This window comes from Medicago truncatula, chromosome 8 (genome assembly GCF_003473485.1).
Source record: "Medicago truncatula cultivar Jemalong A17 chromosome 8, MtrunA17r5.0-ANR, whole genome shotgun sequence".
NCBI lineage: Eukaryota > Viridiplantae > Streptophyta > Magnoliopsida > Fabales > Fabaceae > Medicago > Medicago truncatula.
In genome coordinates, this window is record NC_053049.1 from 42,362,774 (window position 1) to 42,386,013 (window position 23,240).

General features: G+C 33.3%; 3 protein-coding genes across 3 annotated transcripts; 2 read left to right on the forward strand and 1 right to left on the reverse strand.

Moving 5' to 3' along the window:
- Positions 1 to 1,046: 1,046 nt before the first annotated feature.
- On the forward strand, positions 1,047 to 2,972 carry LOC11427445 (cytochrome P450 71AU50-like). The gene is made up of 2 exons (XM_039828440.1): positions 1,047 to 2,013; positions 2,240 to 2,972. The coding sequence occupies exons 1-2, from the start codon at positions 1,147 to 1,149 to the stop codon at positions 2,852 to 2,854; spliced, it is 1,482 nt and encodes a 493-aa protein (XP_039684374.1). The 5' UTR covers positions 1,047 to 1,146; the 3' UTR covers positions 2,855 to 2,972.
- Positions 2,973 to 4,718: 1,746 nt separating this feature from the next.
- On the reverse strand, positions 4,719 to 14,779 carry LOC11436172 (protein ACTIVITY OF BC1 COMPLEX KINASE 8, chloroplastic). Its single transcript, XM_003630052.4, has 21 exons — positions 14,246 to 14,779; positions 13,824 to 13,959; positions 13,120 to 13,286; positions 12,044 to 12,164; positions 11,803 to 11,903; positions 11,470 to 11,568; positions 10,642 to 10,752; positions 10,456 to 10,535; positions 10,296 to 10,365; positions 9,878 to 9,951; positions 9,703 to 9,772; positions 9,502 to 9,590; positions 8,757 to 8,881; positions 7,277 to 7,357; positions 7,135 to 7,195; positions 6,733 to 6,787; positions 6,543 to 6,641; positions 6,337 to 6,426; positions 5,717 to 5,776; positions 5,482 to 5,609; positions 4,719 to 5,247 (listed from the first exon to the last, which is right to left on the reverse strand). Exons 1-20 carry the CDS (start codon positions 14,645 to 14,647, stop codon positions 5,493 to 5,495), a joined length of 2,208 nt encoding a protein of 735 aa, XP_003630100.1. The 5' UTR covers positions 14,648 to 14,779; the 3' UTR covers positions 4,719 to 5,247; positions 5,482 to 5,492.
- A 5,886-nt stretch (positions 14,780 to 20,665) lies between these two features.
- On the forward strand, positions 20,666 to 21,882 carry LOC11436173 (nuclear transcription factor Y subunit B-3). The gene has a single exon (XM_003630053.4). It carries the CDS (start codon positions 20,990 to 20,992, stop codon positions 21,599 to 21,601), a length of 612 nt encoding a protein of 203 aa, XP_003630101.2. The 5' UTR covers positions 20,666 to 20,989; the 3' UTR covers positions 21,602 to 21,882.
- Positions 21,883 to 23,240: the final 1,358 nt, after the last annotated feature.

Genomic DNA, 23,240 nt, shown 5'->3' on the forward strand with positions numbered 1-23,240 from the left:
TTGTAACAAGCTATTTCAATACCACAATATAAAAGAAAGTTAAACTGTTTTCATTTAAGTTATAAGTTGTTTTCTTAAGTTCGTTTAGACAATTTATAAATATGTCATAAGTTATTTATATAGATTCTCTCAATCAATCTCACAAGTGTTTATGCCAATAATAACCTTTAACAAATCAATTCAAATAGATTATAAAGGACAATGTATAGCTGCCGTTGATATTTATGTTTGAATAAGACTTGTTTTTTTTTTGTCCTCTATCACCAATTCAATAATCATCGAGGGTGCATTTGATATGCTAAACAGTAAGGACAGGACAAACAACACAAGATAGAACAACACAAAACAAACTTTTATGGTGTCGAATATTTTTTGTTCTTATACAAATTTTGGTAGGTAAAAGACTATTTTGGTATTTTAGACACTTATATGTGGGACAAAAAGTTGAGATGTGATTTAACAAAGTTCTCAACATCCAACATTTTGAGTACAAAATGTGTGATTGTGTACCAAGGTTCTCAACATCCAACATTTTGCCATGGACGCATTCAACACATCCGCTTGAATCATGATTGGATGGTCCTAACTTTAAGTCAGGTATTTTTACTTTAAAAGATACTCAAAACTTCTATAAATATGGATCATTTAAGTTTGATCGAATGATCGTCAAACGTGTGAATGTGACCAAATTTTGTGAGCATAGGACAAAAATTTAGTTGTACAATTGGACTGAATGGCGGTTGAATGGTGGATAGATTGGGATATCCGCCTACATCTTTAGATACAAACAAATATCTAAGCATTTATTAAAAATGAACAAAACATATCCTTCTAGCATAGTTACAATTACTTGTCCAAAGTGTCTTTCTTGCCGCTATCTTGTGCAGGCCGAAGTCATTTAACTTCACTACAAAACACTGACTGCAATTACAATCTACATGCACTTCCACTTCCACATGTCACGTTAACATATTATACGTTAACATTTTTATTATCATCAAAATGGTGTATATATTTTCTTATAAATAAAAGATACTATAGAAGATTTTTTTTTGTTGTCAAAACACAATTGCTTTCATCACTTGGATTATATAACTCCATCTTTGGTTCGGTATTAGCCAGACATTGCATTTGGCACTTATCATCATGATTTTGATTTGTATATCAATTTTTCTAGTTTCTCTTGCCTTTCTACTGCTATGGGGAAACAAGACCAAAGCAAAGAAATTACCACCAGGTCCAAAAGGATTACCAATTTTAGGCAGCCTTCTAAAATTAGGTGCAAACCCTCATCGTGATCTTCACCAACTATCCCAAAAATATGGACCAATCATGCACTTACGCTTAGGTTTAATACCAACCATAGTTGTTTCATCACCTCAAGCAGCTGAACTTTTCCTCAAAACTCATGATCTTGTCTTTGCAAGTAGACCACCTCATTTGGCAGCAAAAATAATCTCTTGGGACCAGAGGAACTTGAGTTTTGGTGAATATGGTTCTTATTGGCGAAATATGAGAAAAATGTGCACTTTAGAATTGTTGAGCCATGCAAAAATAAATTCATTTAAAACCATGAGGGAACAAGAACTTGACCTATTGATAATGTTTCTAAAAGCTAATGACGGAACAAAGGTTGATTTAAGTGCTAAAGTTTCTACACTCGCGGCTGATATGAGTTGTAGAATGGTTTTAGGGAAAAAGTATATAGATAAGGATTTGGATGAGAAAGGGTTTAAGGCTGTTATGCAAGAGGGAATGCATTTAGCAGCTACTCCTAATATTGGTGATTATATTCCTTATGTTGGATCGCTTGATTTACAAGGACTAACTAGGCGGATGAAGGCAATTGGAAAAATCTTTGATGATTTTTTTGAGAAAATTATTGACGAGCATATCCAATCAGATTACAAAGATGATAAGAATAAGGATTTTGTGGATGTTATGTTGGGATTTCTTGGTACTCAAGAATCTGAATACCGTATTGAACGACCCAATATCAAAGCTATTCTACTGGTAACATATAGTTGAGCTTAATTCTCATCATGCTTTGTTACTAATGTTTTTCTTCATAGGTTATACATGCTTACATAACATAGTAACTGTATCATATCATCTGAAAATTTCACATGTCTATTTGTCACACTATTAAGGCATAAGAATAAGAATTTTTTTGGTTCTTTACATGATTTTTACAACTAGTTGTCACACCATTAACTTTTTACATGTTAATTTTTCATAGGATATGCTAGCAGGTTCAATGGATACTTCTGCAACAGCAATTGAGTGGGCAATTTCAGAACTAATAAAGAATCCAATTGTAATGAAAAAAGTTCAAAACGAGTTGGAAACTGTGGTGGGTATGAAGAGAAAAGTGGAAGAATCAGATTTGGAAAAGTTGGAGTATTTGGATATGGCTATAAAAGAAAGCCTTAGGCTCCATCCAGTGGCACCCTTATTAATACCACATCAATCCTTGGAAGATTGCATGGTTGAAGATTTTTTCATACCTAAAAAAGCAAGGGTCATTGTGAATTCATGGTCAGTTATGAGAGACCCAAATGCTTGGACTGATCCAGAAATGTTTTGGCCAGAGAGATTTGAAGAAAGCAATATAGATGTTAGAGGACGTGATTTTCAGCTCATACCATTTGGGTCTGGTAGAAGGGGTTGTCCTGGATTGCAATTAGGCCTAACTGTGATTCGTTTGGTGGTGGCTCAACTTGTGCATTGCTTTGATTGGAAATTGCCTAATCATATGTTACCAAGTGATTTGGATATGACAGAGGAGTTTGGACTTACTATGCCTAGGGCAAATCATTTAACTGCCATTCCCACTTATCGCCTTTCTGGTTGATATTGATATATGTGTTTGAATAAGACTTGTAAAAAAATATTCTCCTTTTCATACTATCGATAAAAGAATAGTTTTTCTATATAATGGTATATGCTTTGAAATCTATATTCATTGGCCCTATAAATAATTTGGTTTTTGCAAATGTCATTTTTGTTTGTTTTTAGTTGCGAAAAGATACTCTTTTTGACTGTTATATATATATATATATATATATATATATGGATACATAAATTATCTGAAATATGTTACGGTGGTGGGACGAGACAGTAAAGCACTTCAAAATGAGGGATCAAATGGATTTCACAAAATAGAGGTGTTGGAGTGGCGTGACAACGGTACAAGGTCCATGATGTAGAAATGACTATTAGTGGTAATAATAAGTTAGTATTTGTGTAGCAGCACACCACACCATGTAAAGAAATTGAGATCTCAATTTTCTAAGGAAATGGAGAGGATCTGCATTCTAGTTTAAAACCTTGTTATATATGACCTGCTCACTTATGTGAGTTTTTTTTACGGTGACTTAACATGAGTTGATGCCCTTCACCAACCAAACACACACTTAAGTCCATTTTTTATTCTTAAAGCCAACACTGATGACTGATGAAGGTAGGTGGTGTCAGGGTTGACTAGGGTTCAAACTTCAAAGTTACAAATCTTTACACTTGACACGAGATCTCTTCTTCCCTTCTGTTGCCTGACTATATATATATATATTTATAATTTATAATAATATTTAACTGAGAAAAAACCAAAATAATCCAACCCAACTCTTGAGGGTCGAGCTTTTTTGCCGAGGAATCGGAAGACAAGTCAAAGGAGAATGCTTAAACACTCTTGATTCAATACAAAGGATATCTATAAATAATATCAAGTTTCAACATCTTGTCAATGCTGTCGCATGAATTTTGTAGGCCTCAGTTATCTCTGTTATATATATAGCATAATGGACACTAGCACATATCATTGCTAGTTAGGTCTAATACAATGAGATTTTTTATACCTGTTATGTTTTTGTTTCTCTTATTTACCTTCAATGTGACATTTGCTGTTCAAAAGGGATCATTTATCAACAAAGACGCAGTTTTGGCTTCTGGGAGTTCTGCCACTGTTGTGAGTTTGACTCTTTTTCCATTGATTGTTATAATTTGTTTGAGTATCTATCTATATACAATTTAAGTAACTGGGTTTTTATTATGTAGAGAAGTGCTGGGTGTGATAAGCAAAGCGGTGAATGCAAGAGAAAAACTGGTGGGTCTGAAGAAACTGTTTTCGAGAATGAAGACTACGTTTATACCAACTCTTTACCTTAGATCACATCGCATAGTTTTGCTTCTGTAAAAGGAACTCATTTGTTTAATGGAATATTTTTCTTGCCAATATCAATTGAAAGTTTTGTTTGATCTTAGTGTTTTGAGGGTAACGTGCAATCGAAGGATTGGTACAGACATATAGACACACAATACTTACACTACACGTAAAAACTAGTAATAATCTTAAAAAAGAATGAAAATGATTTATTTTAACAACATGTTCAGTGTCATCTTTGTGCCGAAAACTGAAACATGTCATACACAATACACACCTTCATTCTGAAGTGTCGGTGCTACATAATGAGGGGAAGAAAAAGAAGGAAAACAAGGGTTGATAGAAGTGAAATTTGAAAAATGGCCACCAAGCATTAGGAAAAAAAGCAGAGTAGGCAATTTTTACTTTGGCGTGAAACAAAAATTTATCCCATGGTTTATTAGCAACAAATTTCAACACTTCTATTTCGTCTTTTTCTTTTTCTTTTGGCTTAATGATTTTTTCATATAAAATAAGTAATTTTATCATGCTTCACTATTATTTTTTATCAAATAAATACTCACATAACAGGGAAAATTGTATTTATCATAGGGAACTTAGATCCTTCCAATATATGGTTGGTAAATACATTTCATTGAACCAATTTATGCACCTCAGTTACAAGTATAGCTTCCTGATGTCAAATTTATTGGAAGCCATATCATACTATACGGTACTCATAACAATAAATCCTAAACTAATTCCTATATAATTTACTATTTACTGATACATATATGAGTTACTAAAGAAAAACAATAGTAAGTGTTACTTGACCTGGCGGATATATTTATGGAAGGAGAGGGGGTTTGTTTTATTGACAAAAATGTGGCTCGCCAATTGGCTACCTCGGACCCGATCCTTTAAGCAAAGTAATGAATTGATAAAAAGAAGCCTCCAATATAACTGCAAGTTGCAACTTCCAGTTGAATGTTTTTGCACACCTGATGTCTCAAGATGTTTGGCTACTACATTGAGCTCCTAATTGATGCTCTGAAGGTTAAGTTTTAACCATGAACTTAGCATGAGCAACATGTCCATCCTATTATCTGCAATGAGCCAAGTTAAACCAAAAGGCAATGAGACAAGTTACACAAAAAGAAATAAGTTGGGGCATGTCAAGGACCTCAACATGTTCAACAGAAGCCAATAAAAAGAAAAAATCTCCATCTTAAATCTTGCCAAACAATCCTTCAGATTACCTAATTGAAATTTATGCATATGATCTTAATATGGACGTTTCATGTTTGAAATAGTATTTTTCAGAAAACTGCAACACTCACCTACTAGTTGCTTATGCAGTCCCTGTAATCAACCGTTCCCGTTCATCTAACTTCTTGATCTTCACAATGCCTAAGAGAACTTGAAAACCAAAGATCGCACAAAAGAAATATGCTATAGTGGCAGGAACCTGAAAAAGATAAGATGCAACTAATGAATGAAAAAGTACAACCAGATTACCAATTAACTGAAGTGATAATCACCACAAGAAAGACAAGTGAGATGAGAATAGCATACTCTAATTGAATTGAGTGACAAAATTGTTGCAAGATTTATTAAGCTCCCAGCACCTACTGCCTGTTAATAGACAAAAGGGAGGCATGAGTATGCATTATCCGAAGAGTTGATTATCAATAACATGCATGTGGTTTACAATACATGCATGGAATATACTTGTGTCAAGAGTCGATATACACATTCATCACTCACTTATCTCTTGGAAAAAGTAAAAATAATAAGATTCTTCATATTGTTAAAAAATGGTTCATATTTTTGCAACATGAAAAGCAATAAATATATCCAAGGTCACTCACCAATGTCCCATTTTTTAAATAAAAGTTAGTAAAAACAGAACAAAAATAATGTAAAAGCAGGTGAGCTTATTTAATGTAGGCATGAAGTAGTAAATGTATCAATTTTCATTTCCATAGTTTCATGAGCTGTTGCCGTTGCAAGCATGGTCACACAACAAACAACAGTTACTTGCAGTAGATATAATAAGTTTGAACTATGAAGCCCATGCATAAAAGCAAGAATGACACACATGAACATTTACAGGTTATTAACATATCCAAACCAGACCCCCAACAAATAATTATATTTGCAGCATTCCACTGTTATTAGACAGCTTCACTCACATTCCCGATTGTTTTCTGCACAGTTGCAATGCGTTGGAATGCTCTCTCAGATTCCAAAGCTCGGACTCTAAGCTTTAGATCACCTTGCTCCTGTGGGAAAATGAAATCCATCAATATGTGATCTAAAATATCGGAAATCCGAAACAAACAAAAGATACAAATCGAATAAATAACTCAAATTATGTCAACGAAAATGCAATACAGACCAAACGTTCGATAACGTTAGCCAGTTTTTCAACCCTGTCAGCCTGTCTAAATAAGTTGTAAAATGCTTGAGATTGTCTGTCCCATCTCTTTTTGATGTCCTGTATATATAGAAGAATGATAAGAAAAATGAAATCATAATAGCTATACTTAGACTGAATTCATTCATGATATAACAAGTATGTGACTTGCCTTTATGATAACTTCAACTCCTGCCTCACGGAATTTCAGCAACTCCAGAGCATAACTACAAGGCTAGGAAGTAGTTGTGTTAGATATGCAACACAAATAATTTGAATACTTCAATTTTATCTTAGTATATATATTGGAGACCTGAAAAGCCAAGAACAGAAACAAAGCAGGAAAACAAAACTATGCACGAGCACTAGCTCCTCTGGGTAAAATATGTTCGAATTACATAAGCTAGAATTCAGATGGGATCATACTGCATGCAATCCTTTTAACCAATCTCATAATTCAAACTCATATTAACCATGTGGTTGGTGCACAATTTCCCTTTGTCATAGGTTTGATTGAAAAGAAATAAAAAAATTCAAGTTTTAAAAGTTTACAAAGTATGAAGACAACACTCACGGTTTGGCAATCTCAGTAATATCAAAACGGGGGTCAAGTCCCTTTCCAATGCCATCCAAAACTGCAGAAAAAAGTTAACCTGTTATTTTGCAGTTACATGCGTAGAATATGCACAGAAGGGCATTAAATTCAGTATATTTACCCGAGAAGGCTCTAACAACAAATGTGAATGTAGCAGGAAACCGGAAGGGCTGGTCTGCTGCAATGGACAATAAATCTTCGCCTGTTTAAAGGATGAGAGTTATAAGTAAGTGAAAAGCCTCTGGACTGCATAATGTTATTGAACTAATAGCATTTTTTCCCCAGATAGAACCCAAACTATGTTTGGAGTTTAGACAAATGCTTCAAGAGGTCAGCTTTTGCCCAAACATGGTTTCGGGATCTCCCTACTGAAATTAAACATTTCTTCATTAATCCTCACCCCATTTATAACCTTCCCATCATACCTATCTACTATATCATTTGTTACTATCCCTAAGATTGTTCAAGTACTATCCCATTCAAGATGGCATACACAACCATTGATGGGATGTTTGCATCGGAGGAAAATCGGAAATGAACCCCCATTCACCCTCTGCATGGCAAATCAACATTCGGTTGTCGATCAGTTTTTGCAATCGAAGTGGACCCTAAAGAATGGGTGGATCAATGGAAGCTCCTTTTGTGGCAAAGGATATACTAAAAATTTTGTCTTGGAATATGAGGATGTCTTCGCATCGGTTTCGCAGATGACTTCTGTTTGGCTTTCGTATCTACGCCTACCAAGAAACATTGAGCTTTACATCATTGAACAGTAAAAATTTCTTCCTAAATGATGAGCTGGAGGAGATTTACATGAAAGAACCACCAGGGTTTGTTGCTCAAGGGGAGTCGGGTCTTTTCTGTAGATCGTTGGAAGTCATTTTTTGAAAAGTCACCATGTGTTTGATTTGGAAGGTTTAGCAAGGTAATCAACAATTTGACTTGACTTTTGAGGAAGATTCAGTATTCTTAAGATGATCACCGTTGCAAAAACATATTTATTTGGTGGTGTATGTAGATGACATTGTTATTATAGGTGATAATCAAGAAAGGCATTAATGACCTGAAGCGACGTCTATTCCAACACAGACAATCGCACGGGCAAGTGATGCTATTTCTGGAGAGACAATGATGCTAAAACACAAGCCGGTTGATACTCGTATGGACCCCAATGAAAAGCTTCTTCTTAATCAGGGGAGTTGTGTTCAGACCTAGGTACATACAAAAGATTGGTGGGAAAATTAAACCATCTATTTTGAAAAAGACAAGATCGGGGTAACGACGCTAAAAAACAAGAAGCTGAAAGAAGGGAAAAAACCTTAAATAACTAAAGTTTTGTAGATAGATCTAACGAATGTTTAGGCTTAACGCTGCAACCCCAAAGGCTAGCTCAAGGGGTGAGGATTACTCATGCCTTATAAATACTACTTTGGACATATCTACAATGTGGAATGTCAACAATCAGTTTAAACCAATGGCCAGTAGCCCAAACACTATTATTTCCCAAGAACTCACCTATTTTAATAGTCGCATATAGCCAACTACATACACAATAATTGGAGTATGCATACATTCGAGTAATCTAGACACGTTTTAATTACCAATAGCAGCCAGACGTTCTTTCTTCTTCATTACTTGTTCTTCCTTGCTTAATGGCTTTTTGAATCCAACTTCAGCTGCTTCCATCTCTTTCTCTCTCCTTTGTGCAGCCAGGCGTTCTTCAAAACTAAAGAAGAATAAAATTAAGAGCTCAAAGTCAAAGATTGCATAAACAGCTGATATAGTAGTTCAGTAGCAAAAGCAATCCTAAACCAAAATATTAGCGAGGAAAGAAAATATAAACCTAAAATATCGACAAGTAGTCATGAATGTGCAGTAAAAAAAAATTCAATAAATATTACTATTTCTTCTTTTTTGTGAAAAAAGTTGCTAATTTTGCAAGGACAGGACAAGTCATAAACCTTAATGAGGACTACGGTGATACTTACATATTACCTATCAATGAAGCCAACAGACAATAATCATACCTAAGACCTTTGAGTCGAAGCAGTTTGAAATACCAGTAGACCCAACCCTAATATCGCTATCTTCCTCAAATGACTAATCAGCACATGCCAGTGCTTCAGCATAACCCCAACTAACGAGCAAAAGTTTTTACTTCCAATATTAGATTTTCCTATTTATAAGTTTTTAACACTTTTCTAGTGGTCTTAAGCAGCCTATGAAGGCACTTAAATCAATCAATTATAATCCATATAGCGATATTCACTTATAGAAAAACTACAACTGAGCCTCTCAACGTTTGCACTTTGGATGTTCTCCCACTAAATTGGTTCAATAAACTACCTATTGAGGAAGAACTGTGCTGTTCGTCTAACAGCAGTCATATCTCCAGTTGGGACAAGAACTCCCATCTGAATCATTGCGTCAAGGACCTGCATAGGTGCATAAGCTTCATTTAGTAAAATATTTAGATTCAAAAATGAAATTTCATGCAAGAGTGTTCAAGACAATATGGGACTCCATCCAGAAAAACAGTATCATTACCTTATCTGGACTCTTCTCATAAACTCCATAAAAAGCTTCGAGTAAACCTTCTCTGATATTTTGACTGATACTGTAAGATGCAACACCAATCACAGTTGCAGAGGCAGTCATCTAACTAAGCTTAAAACGCTCAATCTGTAAATCTGTATTTCAAATATACAAAAGAGATACATACCTTCCCATCATACCAAAATCATAAAAGATCAACCTTCCACCATTGACATCATCGACTGCAATATTTCCAGGATGCTGCATGGACAATGTATATATTAGTTACCCACAGGAAGCGTCTAATCGGACTTCCTGAAAGATAAGCATAAAATATGAGAACTCATTAGTCCTTGTTATCAACCCCAAGGGAAGCTGAGTTCTAGTGCTCCAGAACCTTTCCGAGGCAACAGATAATAATCAATAGGACACAAGCAGCATGCTGCTGACACCATGGGCAACAGATGCTTGAATATTGCAGTATTAGAGCGTATTCCAAAGTAAACTTAGCACATCAGCTTCAGTACACAGTTGTCTAGCTAAACAATCTAAATGATTCATTACAGAGAAAGAACTCAAAAACAATTCTAGAGACAAGAACATACAGGATCAGCATGGAAGAAACCATGCGAGAGAATCTGCTCTAAGTAAGATTCAACAGCATATCTCCCTAGCCTGGGGAAGATAAAGAAAATGTTAAATTACACAAGTAAAAGGTAACATGCCAATAGTGATTCTGCATACAGTAAACCAGATTCTATTAACCTTTTCCGGTCAACACCCAACTGATCTAAAGCTTGTATTTTGTTTATTTTAATCCCTGGAACATACTCCATTGTTAGGATCTGCATTAGAAAAAATAGTTAAATTTTGGATGAAGAATAAAGATATCTAGAATAACAGTCGTAAAGATCTATATTTCTATATTTCTGTAAGAAATTAAGGTTGAACCTGTGGGGTGGTATAATCCCAATAAATTGAAGGGACTTTCACATAATCCATGTTCTTAAAGTTGCTTGCAAACAGTTCTGCATTAGCAGCCTCCTTAGTGTAATCAATCTCCTGAAAAATGTTTATCCGTGTCACGTCAACAGGATCAGATAAAGTTGAGGTTGTGCAGAGAACACAAGCAAACATCGTACTGAAACAAGGAAAAAATTTGCAGCTCAAACCCGGCCCCCACTCCCAACCTGCAACTATTGCTAAAGTCTTTAAAAGTCCCGTTGTTTATATGTTGTCTAAGTTCCAACCCTTAGAATTAATCACATCATTCACAGTTTAAGATAAAAATGAATCACATATGAAATACTCAACAAGCATGGCCAACGCTGAAGCATTTCATTTAGACCTACACACAAAAATCCTAATCTTCCATTTCATGCCATTAGCTATCCAGGTAAAATTGCAGGCCACCTTATTCCTTCTGTGAAAACAACTCGGCTAATATTCTTAGTCAACTCCTTTCCTATTTGAATAAAAAGCCTCTTATTCAACGTTCAGAAATCTTTAGTTCTTCAGTATGAATTTGATATAAAAAGTGTTTCATGACCCAAAAAAAAAAAACTTCCTTGGTTTTCCCATATGCCATTCCAAAAGCAGAGCTAACCTCTTAACCCATTTCATTCACCTGAACCTAATCAAACTCAATATGAGTAGTGTTCCTACGCAGTTTAATTTACCCATAACAGATTATACCAATTATAATAAGAAACATGACATATGATTTTCTTCAGTTGATCTCAAGTAGAAGAGAGAAGCAACTTTCTAGAGTATCGTCACCTGATATAAAACAGATGCACACTCATCATAAATAGCAACCCAATCCCTCTTTGCACCATCTGATTTAGGATCAATTTTTTGAAGATATTCTGCAATAACCTGGAGAGAGAAAAGAAGACACAAGTATCAGTATTTTATGAAATTCTGCGAGTCTTCAAAGGTTGGAAACCCTATTATTAAACGTTCATCATGCAAATAGAGAAAAAAAATTACAAATCCAGAAGACTTGTCAATTTTTACAGGTTACTAAAATTTATAAGATAAAGCAAGAAGGTAATAAAATTCTCAAACAGTAATGTTAGATATGCACACAGCATCAAGTATAACACTGACCCTCAGATTTTTAAGATCAATATCGAAAAGATCCTTGAGACCAGGCCTTTGCACCTTGATAACAACCTCCTGTCCCCTTAATCTTGCACGATGAACTTGACCTGCATTGCGGAAAAAGATAATTTATTTTCCTTTCTTCCAAGCAAATATTACATCTAAAACCTAGGTACATTTAATCAGGTTTCCTACTTTGATTGCATGATTTCTATTACAAACACACAGAAAGTAAAACATAGATTACCAAGACTTGCAGCAGCTATTGGCTCATAGTCAAACTGATCAAATATGCCAGCTATAGGAGCTCCAAGCTCTTCCTCAACAATAGCCATAGCAGTCTCTGAGGGAAATGGAGGAACTTGATCCTAAACCAAGAAAAACAGGTAATTCAGACCTAAAGAACTGCAACCTTAATATGGTTTTCTCTTCTTGATTAAACCTTTTTAGTTTTATCCTGCTGAAGATGGTTTTATCGTTAGTTTACTGAACGCAAAGTGAAACATTCTCAACCCCGTTAAATTAATCAAATGGCACTAGCCACTAATTGCTTCCAAATTAGATAAGCAACATTTACAAGTACAATTCAAGAATACGAGGATAACAAGGCCCCCACCCAAATGAATTGATAAGAAAATATCACAGAATTTATTAGAAAAATAGGGACTCAATTACAAAAAAAAAAAAAAAAAAAAAATTAAAAGTTTCATATTAAAATCCACAGGAATAGTCCTGTAAGTGCAGCTCGGTTGGTAGCTAAATGGACATTAGTATGCAAGGCCCAGGGTTTGAATTCCGGATTCCCCACTTCTCCACACTCATAGTGTGTCAGTCTAACAATTGAGCTACTTGACAAAAAAAAACATGGGAATAAATATCCAATTTGAGGTCATGACTGCAAGTATTAAAAAAATTCAGCGAAGATTAGCCGTAAACGGCACACATTTCCTTTTTTTTTACAACAATTAGATTATTTGAATACATAAGATTATAAAGAGGTTAAAAGAGTAAAAAAAAACTAATAGATAATCATACACTGTATGAGATAAATAAGAAGGCAAAACAACTAATAAAATGTCAATAATAGAATTGCTAAACAACAAATAAAGAAATAAATAAAATCTAAAATGCAGGGAAATTTCCTATTTTTCGTACAAAACCATAAATATGATTAATAACAAACATATTGGATGCATCAAAATCCAGTTTAGAATATCTTCATCCCAGGAAATAACAAACATATTGGATGCATCAAAATCCAGTTTAGAATATCTTCATCCCAGGAAATGATCTTATAAGTACTATTAAAAACTCTAACTTAACCTGAAGTTCTGACAATTGGTCAACATATTCTTGAGGAAGAATGTCCACTCTTGTGGAGAATTGTTGGCCAATTTTGATAAATGTAGGACCTAATCGCAGAATGCTTTCCTTAAGCCATTTGGCAAGGGTTTTTCGCCTTAAGGTTTTCTTTTCCTCAGTCATTCCTCCTGAAAATAATATCTTTGAGTCAAATAATAAAAACAGTCACAATGCTGAGATTCTTCAAACTTCAATAAAGACCCTTCATGATTCCAAATGATTTTATGAATAAACAAAATTGAAGTTTACCGTACTGCCCCCCTTTAAAAAAATGGCAATCTAAGGTATACTCATGCACAACGGTAGAGACTAATTTATTGAGTTGCATGAGGTTCATTTAGGGGAGTAACATCTCCCAACATATGTTTTTCCATACGCATTGGCTAGAGGTTACCCTTGACCAAATGGTTAAGAAGCACAAGCATCTACCATTTGTATCACAATGTGTTAAGTTTTCACTTCAAACTTAGACCGAGTCGGATTAGTCTATAAGCTTATAGATATTTCAGTTAGCATATAGATATTTACTAACAAGCAAAATGAGAATGCTTATTGAGATGCATGAACTAATTCCAACTCGTACAATATGACGATGCTTAACAGCATGTTTCCAATGGTTTGGAACAAAAACATCTACTATAATCTACGGATGAGAAACAACAAACCTTTATAAGAGAACTTCTGACGATTCAGCCAAGACTTGAAGATGAATTGAATAACAAACCCCCAAATTTCCAACGTTCTTTGGATCGTTGAGTAAGTCTTGAATCTGCTCCAACGACCTCCAGGCGCAACCGCCACCTACAAAAAACAAGACAACAAAATCACACATCTAGCATACAATTCTTTAGCCTTTTTTTTTTTTTTTTTTTTCTTTTCAAAATCACAATCCAAATCATCAAACCTACCAAGCACTGATACAACACTGGACACGATACGTGGACACCAATTATAATGTAAAAAAATAAAAATGTAACCACATACTATCGCTATGCTAATATAAGACTCGAGACACGTCTTCAATTTGAAGTGTCCGTGCTACATAGCGTCAAATCAAATAACATTGCACAATCATATACACACATACCTCAACCTGTGGTTCGCCATTTTGTTTGAACCACGCATCTTCTTTTCCAATCTCCTCCAACCTCTTCTTCCTCCCAACTTCCTTCCTTTTGGAAGTTTCAACAAAATCTTCAACAACTTCCACCGCCACACCATTTCCATTCACATACTTCACCAAGCTTCCATTTCCACCACCATTCACATAACCTCTAACAGAACCATTGCTACCATTGACAACAGTTCCATTTCCGCTCCATTTCACATCGCTCACTATTCTTTCTTCAACCAATGCACCTTCTTCCTTCAAAGCACGAATTTGAGTGGGAAGAATGCAAAATCTAGAGTTAGAACGACGACGTTTTGGTGTGAATTGAGGAGCAAGAAAATTGAGTTCGGTTAAGAGTAGAGAAGATGAAGAAGCCATTGATAAGTGTGGTTACTGAAACAAGAGAGTGAGGATCAAACTCAAACCCTAGTTTTCATGGAGCGTGAGTGTGATTTGAAGAAGAGAGTGTGAAACGAAAGAAGAAGAAGAAGAAGAATAGTTGAATATTATTGAAGTTGAAGACAAGACAAAAAAAACAAAAAGTGGAATGATGGAATATGATGGTGACACGTGGCATGTTAAAGATGAGCTACGAAGGTTTTTGGAGGAATGTTATTGGTGCGGAGATTTCGCGGGTTGTGTCCTAAGCCACACAAGATATATTGCTTCCGTTGCGTGGTCGTTACTCGTTCCTGGTTAATTTAGTTGTATTGATGATTTGACTTTTTGCACTTTTCTAGTACTTTTGTTTCACGCTAGCTCTATTATGCTGCAAAGTACAAAATTTGGGTTGGTGTTGTGTTATTCTCTGTTGGATATTTGTTTCAACGGCTACCAATCCATATATGCAGAAGCGATAGGCTTTGACCTCTTTGCATTGATTATCTATCTTAAATAAACGAATATACCGTTTAAGATCGTTCGTGTAAGAACAAGATGAATAATGCAATGTGCATCAACATACCGACCAAACAGGCCCGAAACAATACGAAATTCACAATGGGATTTGAGCTAGAGGAGGTTAGACAAAATATTACTAGCACACGCATTTTTTCCACCTGGACGTGATGACTTCGACTGTAAAACTAATGTAACTTAGTTGACTATGTGAGACTTGAGTCATTTCATAAAACATTGTAGTCCATTAATGTTATGATTATACAAAAAATAAGATTTTCATTGAAAGTGAAGTTTTTTTTAGGGGATTGAAGTGGAAGGTGAGATGATATCTGATTTTAGGAAACATGTTTGCGCGTGTGTGTGTCCAATCACTTTCTTTTTTTGAGTATAAGTATTTTGGATTATAAAATACGGAAAGTCACGCTCCATGAATCCGAAGTGGGTATTTTTTATTTTATAAAAAGTGAATTCCAAAGGTGGACTCGAAAGGGAAAATGATACATTTCGGATTTTAAAATCCGAAAAATGTAAAATATAGTTTGGATTATAAAATTCGAACGAGATAAAAATGATAAAACGAAGGACGCGCGAGAACGAGAGGATGGGAAAAAAACCAAAAGATAAACATGTCCATAGGCCAACTATTTGGCACACATCCCATTAAGGGAAAATTGCTCTCCTCCCTTTTAAAATTGCTCATTCCCTTAATTATGTCCTACATGAGTTAACTCACGCTCGGTCTTTTCAACGTGAGTTAACTCACGCCGAACATTTTTCAGCATGAGTTCACTCAAGTAGGCACGTGAATGAGCAAAAACAAAGGGGGAGAGCAATTTCCCATTAAGGTGGGGGTTGGGCTAGCATGTTATTAGCCCAAATCATATTGGGCCTATCTTGGTCCAGTCCTAAAATATGTGAGAATTTCTTTTCTCACCCTATACGTTTTACGCACGCCCTTCGTATTTCCGATTTTATCACCGTTGAAATTATATAACCCGAACCCAAAAAACATGATTCAAATTATATAATATGAAACATGTCTACATAAGCAAATCTCATAAACTTCTTTCATTTCAACAATTACAAATTTCTAACCTAAACTTCTTTCATTTGACAACTTTGCAAGAAAGATAACACTTTAGCTGGGATTAGAGAAATGCTCTCTAGATTCTTCTTTGAACTAAACTTGAAATCCTATCAAAGAGTCTCTTACTCTTGCGGTGATTCTACTACATTAATCTTCTCATTCTTTTGTGGACTGAATGGTTTTTATCATTCCTTTCTACTACACATTTTCTTGTTAGTTTTTCTCCTTTTCTTTGCCGTGTTCCAAAAATATCACTTGATTAGTTCTTCAGCTTACATTAATGCATTTGAATCCATTTTTTATCAGCAGCTATTTCCCATTGATGACATGGGTCTAGTATATGAATATAAAGAAATGGAATTACATTTTTTTTTACATTAAAACTCAGAGAATCTTATGCTTATTATTATATACGGCCTGCTATAGGCTGCCACGGTTCCGAGCTCTAGTGCAACGTAACATATTTCTGATTTTTTTTTTACACGATATTATTTGACTTTCTAGTTGTCTCTGAAAGCCGGCAAATTGACGAGCAAAGATTTGCAAATGGTATATATAAAATAACAAAAATAGATCATAGGCTATAATATCTTGGAATTGTTTGATTCAGTTGTCAATAATAATCCAGCTACCAACATAAGCACAAGTGAATACTATTTATATATAATAGAACCAATATATTATGTGATCATCAATCATGATGTAATCTCACTTCACGTTTTTAGCCACATATCAACAAACACAAACATATATTTTTTTAAACTTTAAAGAACAGAATAAAACGTATATGCTTATAATTAATGTATACTGATCACTAGACCAATCTTGCTTACAAGCACGGTTATAGCTTAATTTGACATCTAAAATAGGTTAAGATTTTGGATTTATCACTTGAACTTATACATGCACTGATGCAAGAGTGTTCCAATTAAATCAGTGAATATTAGCTGGAAGATGCAGAGCACTTTTTATGGACAACTTTACTTAGCTTGTTCTTAATGGAAGGAAGGTATCCAACTAGAAGTACAGCTAGCCACCATACAAGTTTACCAAAAAATAAAAATAAATACTAAACAGATATTTGCAGCAAACATATAAGAAACCAGAAATTGGTGAACAAGAGAATCTAAATAATGAAATATTGCTGAAGATTTCTCCTCCAATTAACAATATCATATATTACACTAATTCTTGTAAAAAAAATATATTACACTAATTGTTTTAGTTGTTGTTTTAAAGCTACAACCACTGAATTTTGTTGCTATAGTACTATTAACTTTCTATCATAATAAAAAATACCGTTTAATAATTTATTTTGTTTATCACTGGGAGAAAGAGATAAAAATAACATGTTTATGACCTAAACTCTATAAAGCACAGACACTCCTCAAATTAGACATGACTCGGCGTAGGACATGTATCGTGTCCAACACCGATACGTATAATTATATTAAATTATGTGATTTTCTTAAATTATTAGCGATGTGGCGTGTCAATATCCAAGTCGTATCTGGTATCCGTGTCTATATCCGTGCTTCATAGCCTACAAGTATCTATCGTAGAATTAGTGTAGAAAAATTTATGGCCTACAAGTATCGTTGTTGTTTCAAATATTATCTCTATGAGTTGAGTTTTCATCATGTTTGCTAGATTACATGTCATTTTTTTTGAATGGCATATTTGAAGAATTCTTCTATTTTGACTTTAAATTTCCTTTGGCCAACAACCATCTCATAATTCACATATTGACAAATTTGCTCTTTTTATGTGCGTCATGTTTTATGCATTTAATAATAACATACCAACCGATGTGCTTTTGTTAGTTGATTAATTAATTTAGTTAATATAATTCTGGCTTTGACCCCAAGTTTTCCCAATCTTTTCAAACTATAATAGTAGTATACATTATATTCTTGTGATAGTGAATGCATATAATCATTTTCAAAGCCACAGCCAATAATTGAATTTTGTATATGCAGCTTGCATCTATAGCTAGGACTTACGTAATAAGAGCCGGTTCAATGTATATTTTTAGTACATATATACACGGTGGATGTATCATATACGTACCTTCAAAATGTTCCATGTGTCACAAGCCTGTTTGATAGCTTCTCTCTTATGATCGGTTCTGATATTTTCTCCTCATAATCCTGTTAGGGTGAGACTTGACAGGTTGGAACTGATCAAATAACAAGCCAGTTATAGATATATTCGATGCAGGGAAATGCAAAGGCTAAAGTGTCACATTTTATCTATATATCGAGTAAAAAAAACTATATATTGTTATTTTATTTCCCTAACTTAACTCAACAATAGAGTAGTATAATGTAAAGTATGTCGTGGTTTTAAATTTTGAGGAGATAAAACTGATTTTGGAGAAGTATAATTGATTTTAACATGTTGGGATGTTTTTGCGTAGTTGACTTTAATCTAAAATTAAAATTTGAAATTTTTGGCCCGATTTAATAAAAAGCGAATATCTAACAAGCTAATTGAGAAATAATAGCAGATATCAAAAACTAGTTGATAGTTTGCTAAGCTAGTGAATGAAATCTATATTGTTTAATAAAATTAACTGTTAAACTAACCGATAAATATAAAATGACACAATTATTTTTATAATTAATATGTATTTTTTCTTTCAATTAAGATAATAAGGTAAAATTGATTGAAAAATGGATATGATATAAGCTCAAAAGATAATTGAATTGATTAGCTTATCAAAAAGGATATAAAATATATAGCAAAAACAAACAATATAAACTTGTCCCTTATAAGTTCGGAAATTGGCGTTGTCAAACATAACATAACAGTTGTTTCTACCATTAATTATTTTTCTTGAAAATTATTGTTTTGACTCACTTTTATTATCAAACGTAAATCATTTTATATTCAATTATGTTCCATCAAAATTAACTTTGTCACCGTAACCAAATACATATATAATTGCATTGTATTTGTTGGTCATGTGGAAAAGAAGAAAATCGGGACTGAGGATTGAGATGCCTCGAGATGATACTGTCCAGCAATTATGTATGTGATAAAAGAATCTCAATGAGACAAAGCAACATAAAAGCAAATTTGCAAAGTGAAAGCATATATCCCCTTGTGCCTCATTTTTAAAAGCCGTACAAAAAATAACATATGCACTGGTACGAATAATTCACGTTATGGGGTCTAATTAAGAATTCCAATCTAATTAAAAGCCAACATCAAGTGCCATATATACATGTCTTGTAGTAACTATTTCCACAATCATTCTCTTATCATTTAGTTTGAAAAATTGACTATTTTGATGTATACTTGTTGATGCATCTTGAAAGACTTTTCTCTTTTCACCAAGTACGTACCACAGCTAAAGATGCCAAAACACAAAGATACACCACTTTGAACTTAGTCCAGTAGTGCACTGAATAAGTTCCAACTTATACTTTGAACTTTGCTGCCTCTTCCATTTTAGCCTTCAATAGTTGATTTAAAGAGTGATTGGATCTTTGATGATAGTGTGGTCATGAAAGTGCTGTGACCCACTTCTCTTAAAATAGTGAGGTGAGGAAGCAAGTTCAATATATTTCATCTCAACCAATCAAAAAATGTGTATTTAGAAGAGGGTTAGAGAGCCTACTGTTAGTTAGCATAATTGAAAGATAAATAACATTTTTTAGGTTGAATTTTTACCCATCTTCTATCAAGAGTTGTAGAGAGTTCACACAATTATTTGCTTGTAAGTTGGATAAAACATCATACAAATAAATGACATCACAAATATTAAATATTTCTCATCGCCAAATCATAAAACAAAAATAATTGTATTATAAATAAACTATAAACACAAGATATGAGATATAAGGTTGGTTTGGTGGCTTGAATGAGAGACTCATAAAATGGGTGATGAGGAGATTGAGAGTTCCATCCCCACTCACATAATACACAATTACTAACAATATTAACATCGATCGTTTTAAAAATATAAATACAAAAGACAAAATACCCATTTATTTATTGCCAATAAATACACATCCCCACTTTTATCATTGTACTAAAAATAACTTAAAACGCAAAATACAAAAATACTCATATTTATTTCCTACTAATAAATAAACTCCATCTTTTTTTCATTGTACTAAAAATAGAGTATATACACAAAAGACAAAACTACTCATATTTTATTCTCAAAACTACTCCTATTTAATTTCTCATAATAAATAAGTACCATTTCTTTTAAATATTGATGTAGTTTTAGTATATGTATTGTTAGTGTAAATTTCTCATAATAAATAAGTACTAATTTTCACACCAACCAAGTCATCACAAAATTGCAAAATGATATTTAATTACAAGACATTGCCGGTGGTTTGGATGTATAAAAATTAGTATAAATTATTATTAAACACACGGATCATAAACAAGGTGTTATCTCATTTATCTATAGCCATTGAACAAGAGTACTATCTGCTTACTTTCAATTGCTTTCATATTTATTTTATTTTATGACCAAGCAAGTCCTATCAATTGATATATAAAGACCATCCTTTATGATCTTCCTCATCACCCTTTGCTTACTTTCCTTCCAATATTATTCCTCATAGATCATAAACACTTTATCTTCTTTTCCATTTTAGATACATTTCACCCAACTTTTCCTCCTCTTTTTAAATACCACACCACCTAAATAACAATTGCACTCTCAATATTGTTGTGATCTTAATTATTTTATAATTATTAATTTCAATATGTCAGGTAATAAGAGAAACCAAACAAGTCCTGTAGGAAGTCCAACATCAGGAAACATCTCAGACAGTTTATCATCAAAAGAACAAGACAGGTTCCTACCAATTGCTAACGTGAGCCGTATAATGAAAAGAGCACTTCCAGCAAATGCTAAAATCTCAAAAGAAGCAAAAGAAACGGTTCAAGAATGTGTCTCTGAGTTCATTAGTTTCATTACTGGTGAAGCTTCTGATAAGTGTCAGAGAGAAAAAAGGAAAACAATTAATGGTGATGATCTTCTTTGGGCTATGACAACACTTGGTTTTGAAAACTATGTTGGTCCATTGAAAGTTTATCTTAATAATTATAGGGAAATTGAAGGGGAAAAGAGTAATTCTAGTGCTACTAAACAAGATGATCAATATGATCATAATTCTTGTTCAATTGATGTTAATGATCTTGGTGGTGGATTTTATGCTCCAAAGAGGTTCCAAGAGATTAATGGAGGGATTCTGGATTATAGAGTAATTGGTCAAAGTGTGGTGAATAATGGTAATAGTGATGAAACAGAACATGCAATTGGAAGTGGTAATAAAATCATGCCACCAAACCTACGTTACAGGGTTGAATGGTAGATAGATAGCAATGTGCAACAAGTTTGATTCCTTCCCCATTATTATATTATGTTTTAAATAATAGTATTTTATTGTAGTAACTCTGTTTAGTGATTGGCTAGATCGATCAGGGGACGATTTAATCAGTTTAATTACTTCAAATCTAATTATATATCTTTTGGATTTATGTGTTAATTTTATTTGCTCAAGGAATATTTACATCTGTGAATATGATCATGTACTAAATGATCAGCCATCAAAAATCTAATAGGTGATGGGTGAGTTCATCCTTTTCATATCAATTTTTGTTGGTGATTAGAAGCAAACATTTGCCACCAAGGTGTTGAAGAGTTGGCAACAAAGAAAATAACGCGATTTTAATTATTAAAGTAGTATTTGATAAAAAAAAAAATATTGAAGTAGTCTATTTAAAAGATAGTCTAACTGTGTGTATGAAGAACGTCAAATGTTTTACCGTTAACTTGTAGTTTAAGAATGACTCGATTTTTTTTTAGAGATATAACGTTTTTTAGAGTCAAGCTTAAGAATGACTTAAGTTTAGTTTACAGAGATATAAGATATTTTAGAGGTGATATATGCATAGTTCAAGCTTAAGAATGACTCAATTTTTATAATAGAGATATAACATTTTTCAGAGGTGATACATATGTATAATTCAAGTTTAGCCAATAAACAATTCAAGTTTAATTTATTTTTATCCGAGGTTCGAACCTCGCACCTTGCATATATTATTTTTTAGTATCTGTGGTTCGAACCTCGGACCTTGTATATACTATGCATTGTCCTTACCAACTGAGCTAAGTTCGACTCAAGTTTAGTTTATATATAAAAGATATAGATAAATTGTTATCATAATTGAATAAATTAAAAATTATTTAAAAATATATTTTTATATTATTTATATTTAAAACTAATTCAACTATTAATTTTGCCAAATGCCGAAAACTCAATCCAATAAATAAAAAACCAATATGATAACTTATTTGTTACCACTTACCAACAATTCCTTATATGTTAATCTATCAACGTCTCCGTGAGTTTAACTCAGTTGGCAGGGACATTATATAATTTATGCAGGGGCCGGGGTTCGAACCCCAGACACCCCACTTCTCCACATTTAATTGTGTGAACTCTAGCCACTAGGCTACTAGACCCAAAAAAAAAAAAAAAATTACTAATCAAATCGTTTGAGGTAGTATCTTAATTTGACAATTTATATGGTACACTCGATAATTCAACATATATTGATACATTGGTATTTAAATTAATAGTTAAATGATTTTTTAATTATTTTCTATCGTTTAAAATTATGATAAGTAAATATTATTTATCAAAATTGTGAGCTAAATAAAATTTTATTTTTTATTGTTTATAGCGGTGAATATTGAATATTTTTAACGATAAAATATAAAAAATTAGTATGATGCATATAAACAATAAAATAATAATTTTATTAAATGATCTTTTTAACGATATGAATATATATATGATTTTTTTTTCCTTTATCATTTAGAAAGTGTAACAAACTAAATGAGTATATTTATACTTACTTTTTCATTATCCCAATTATATTGTTAAATAATTTTTTCTATAATAAAGATTGTTGTGAGTGTCATTAAAAATAATTAGATTATATTTT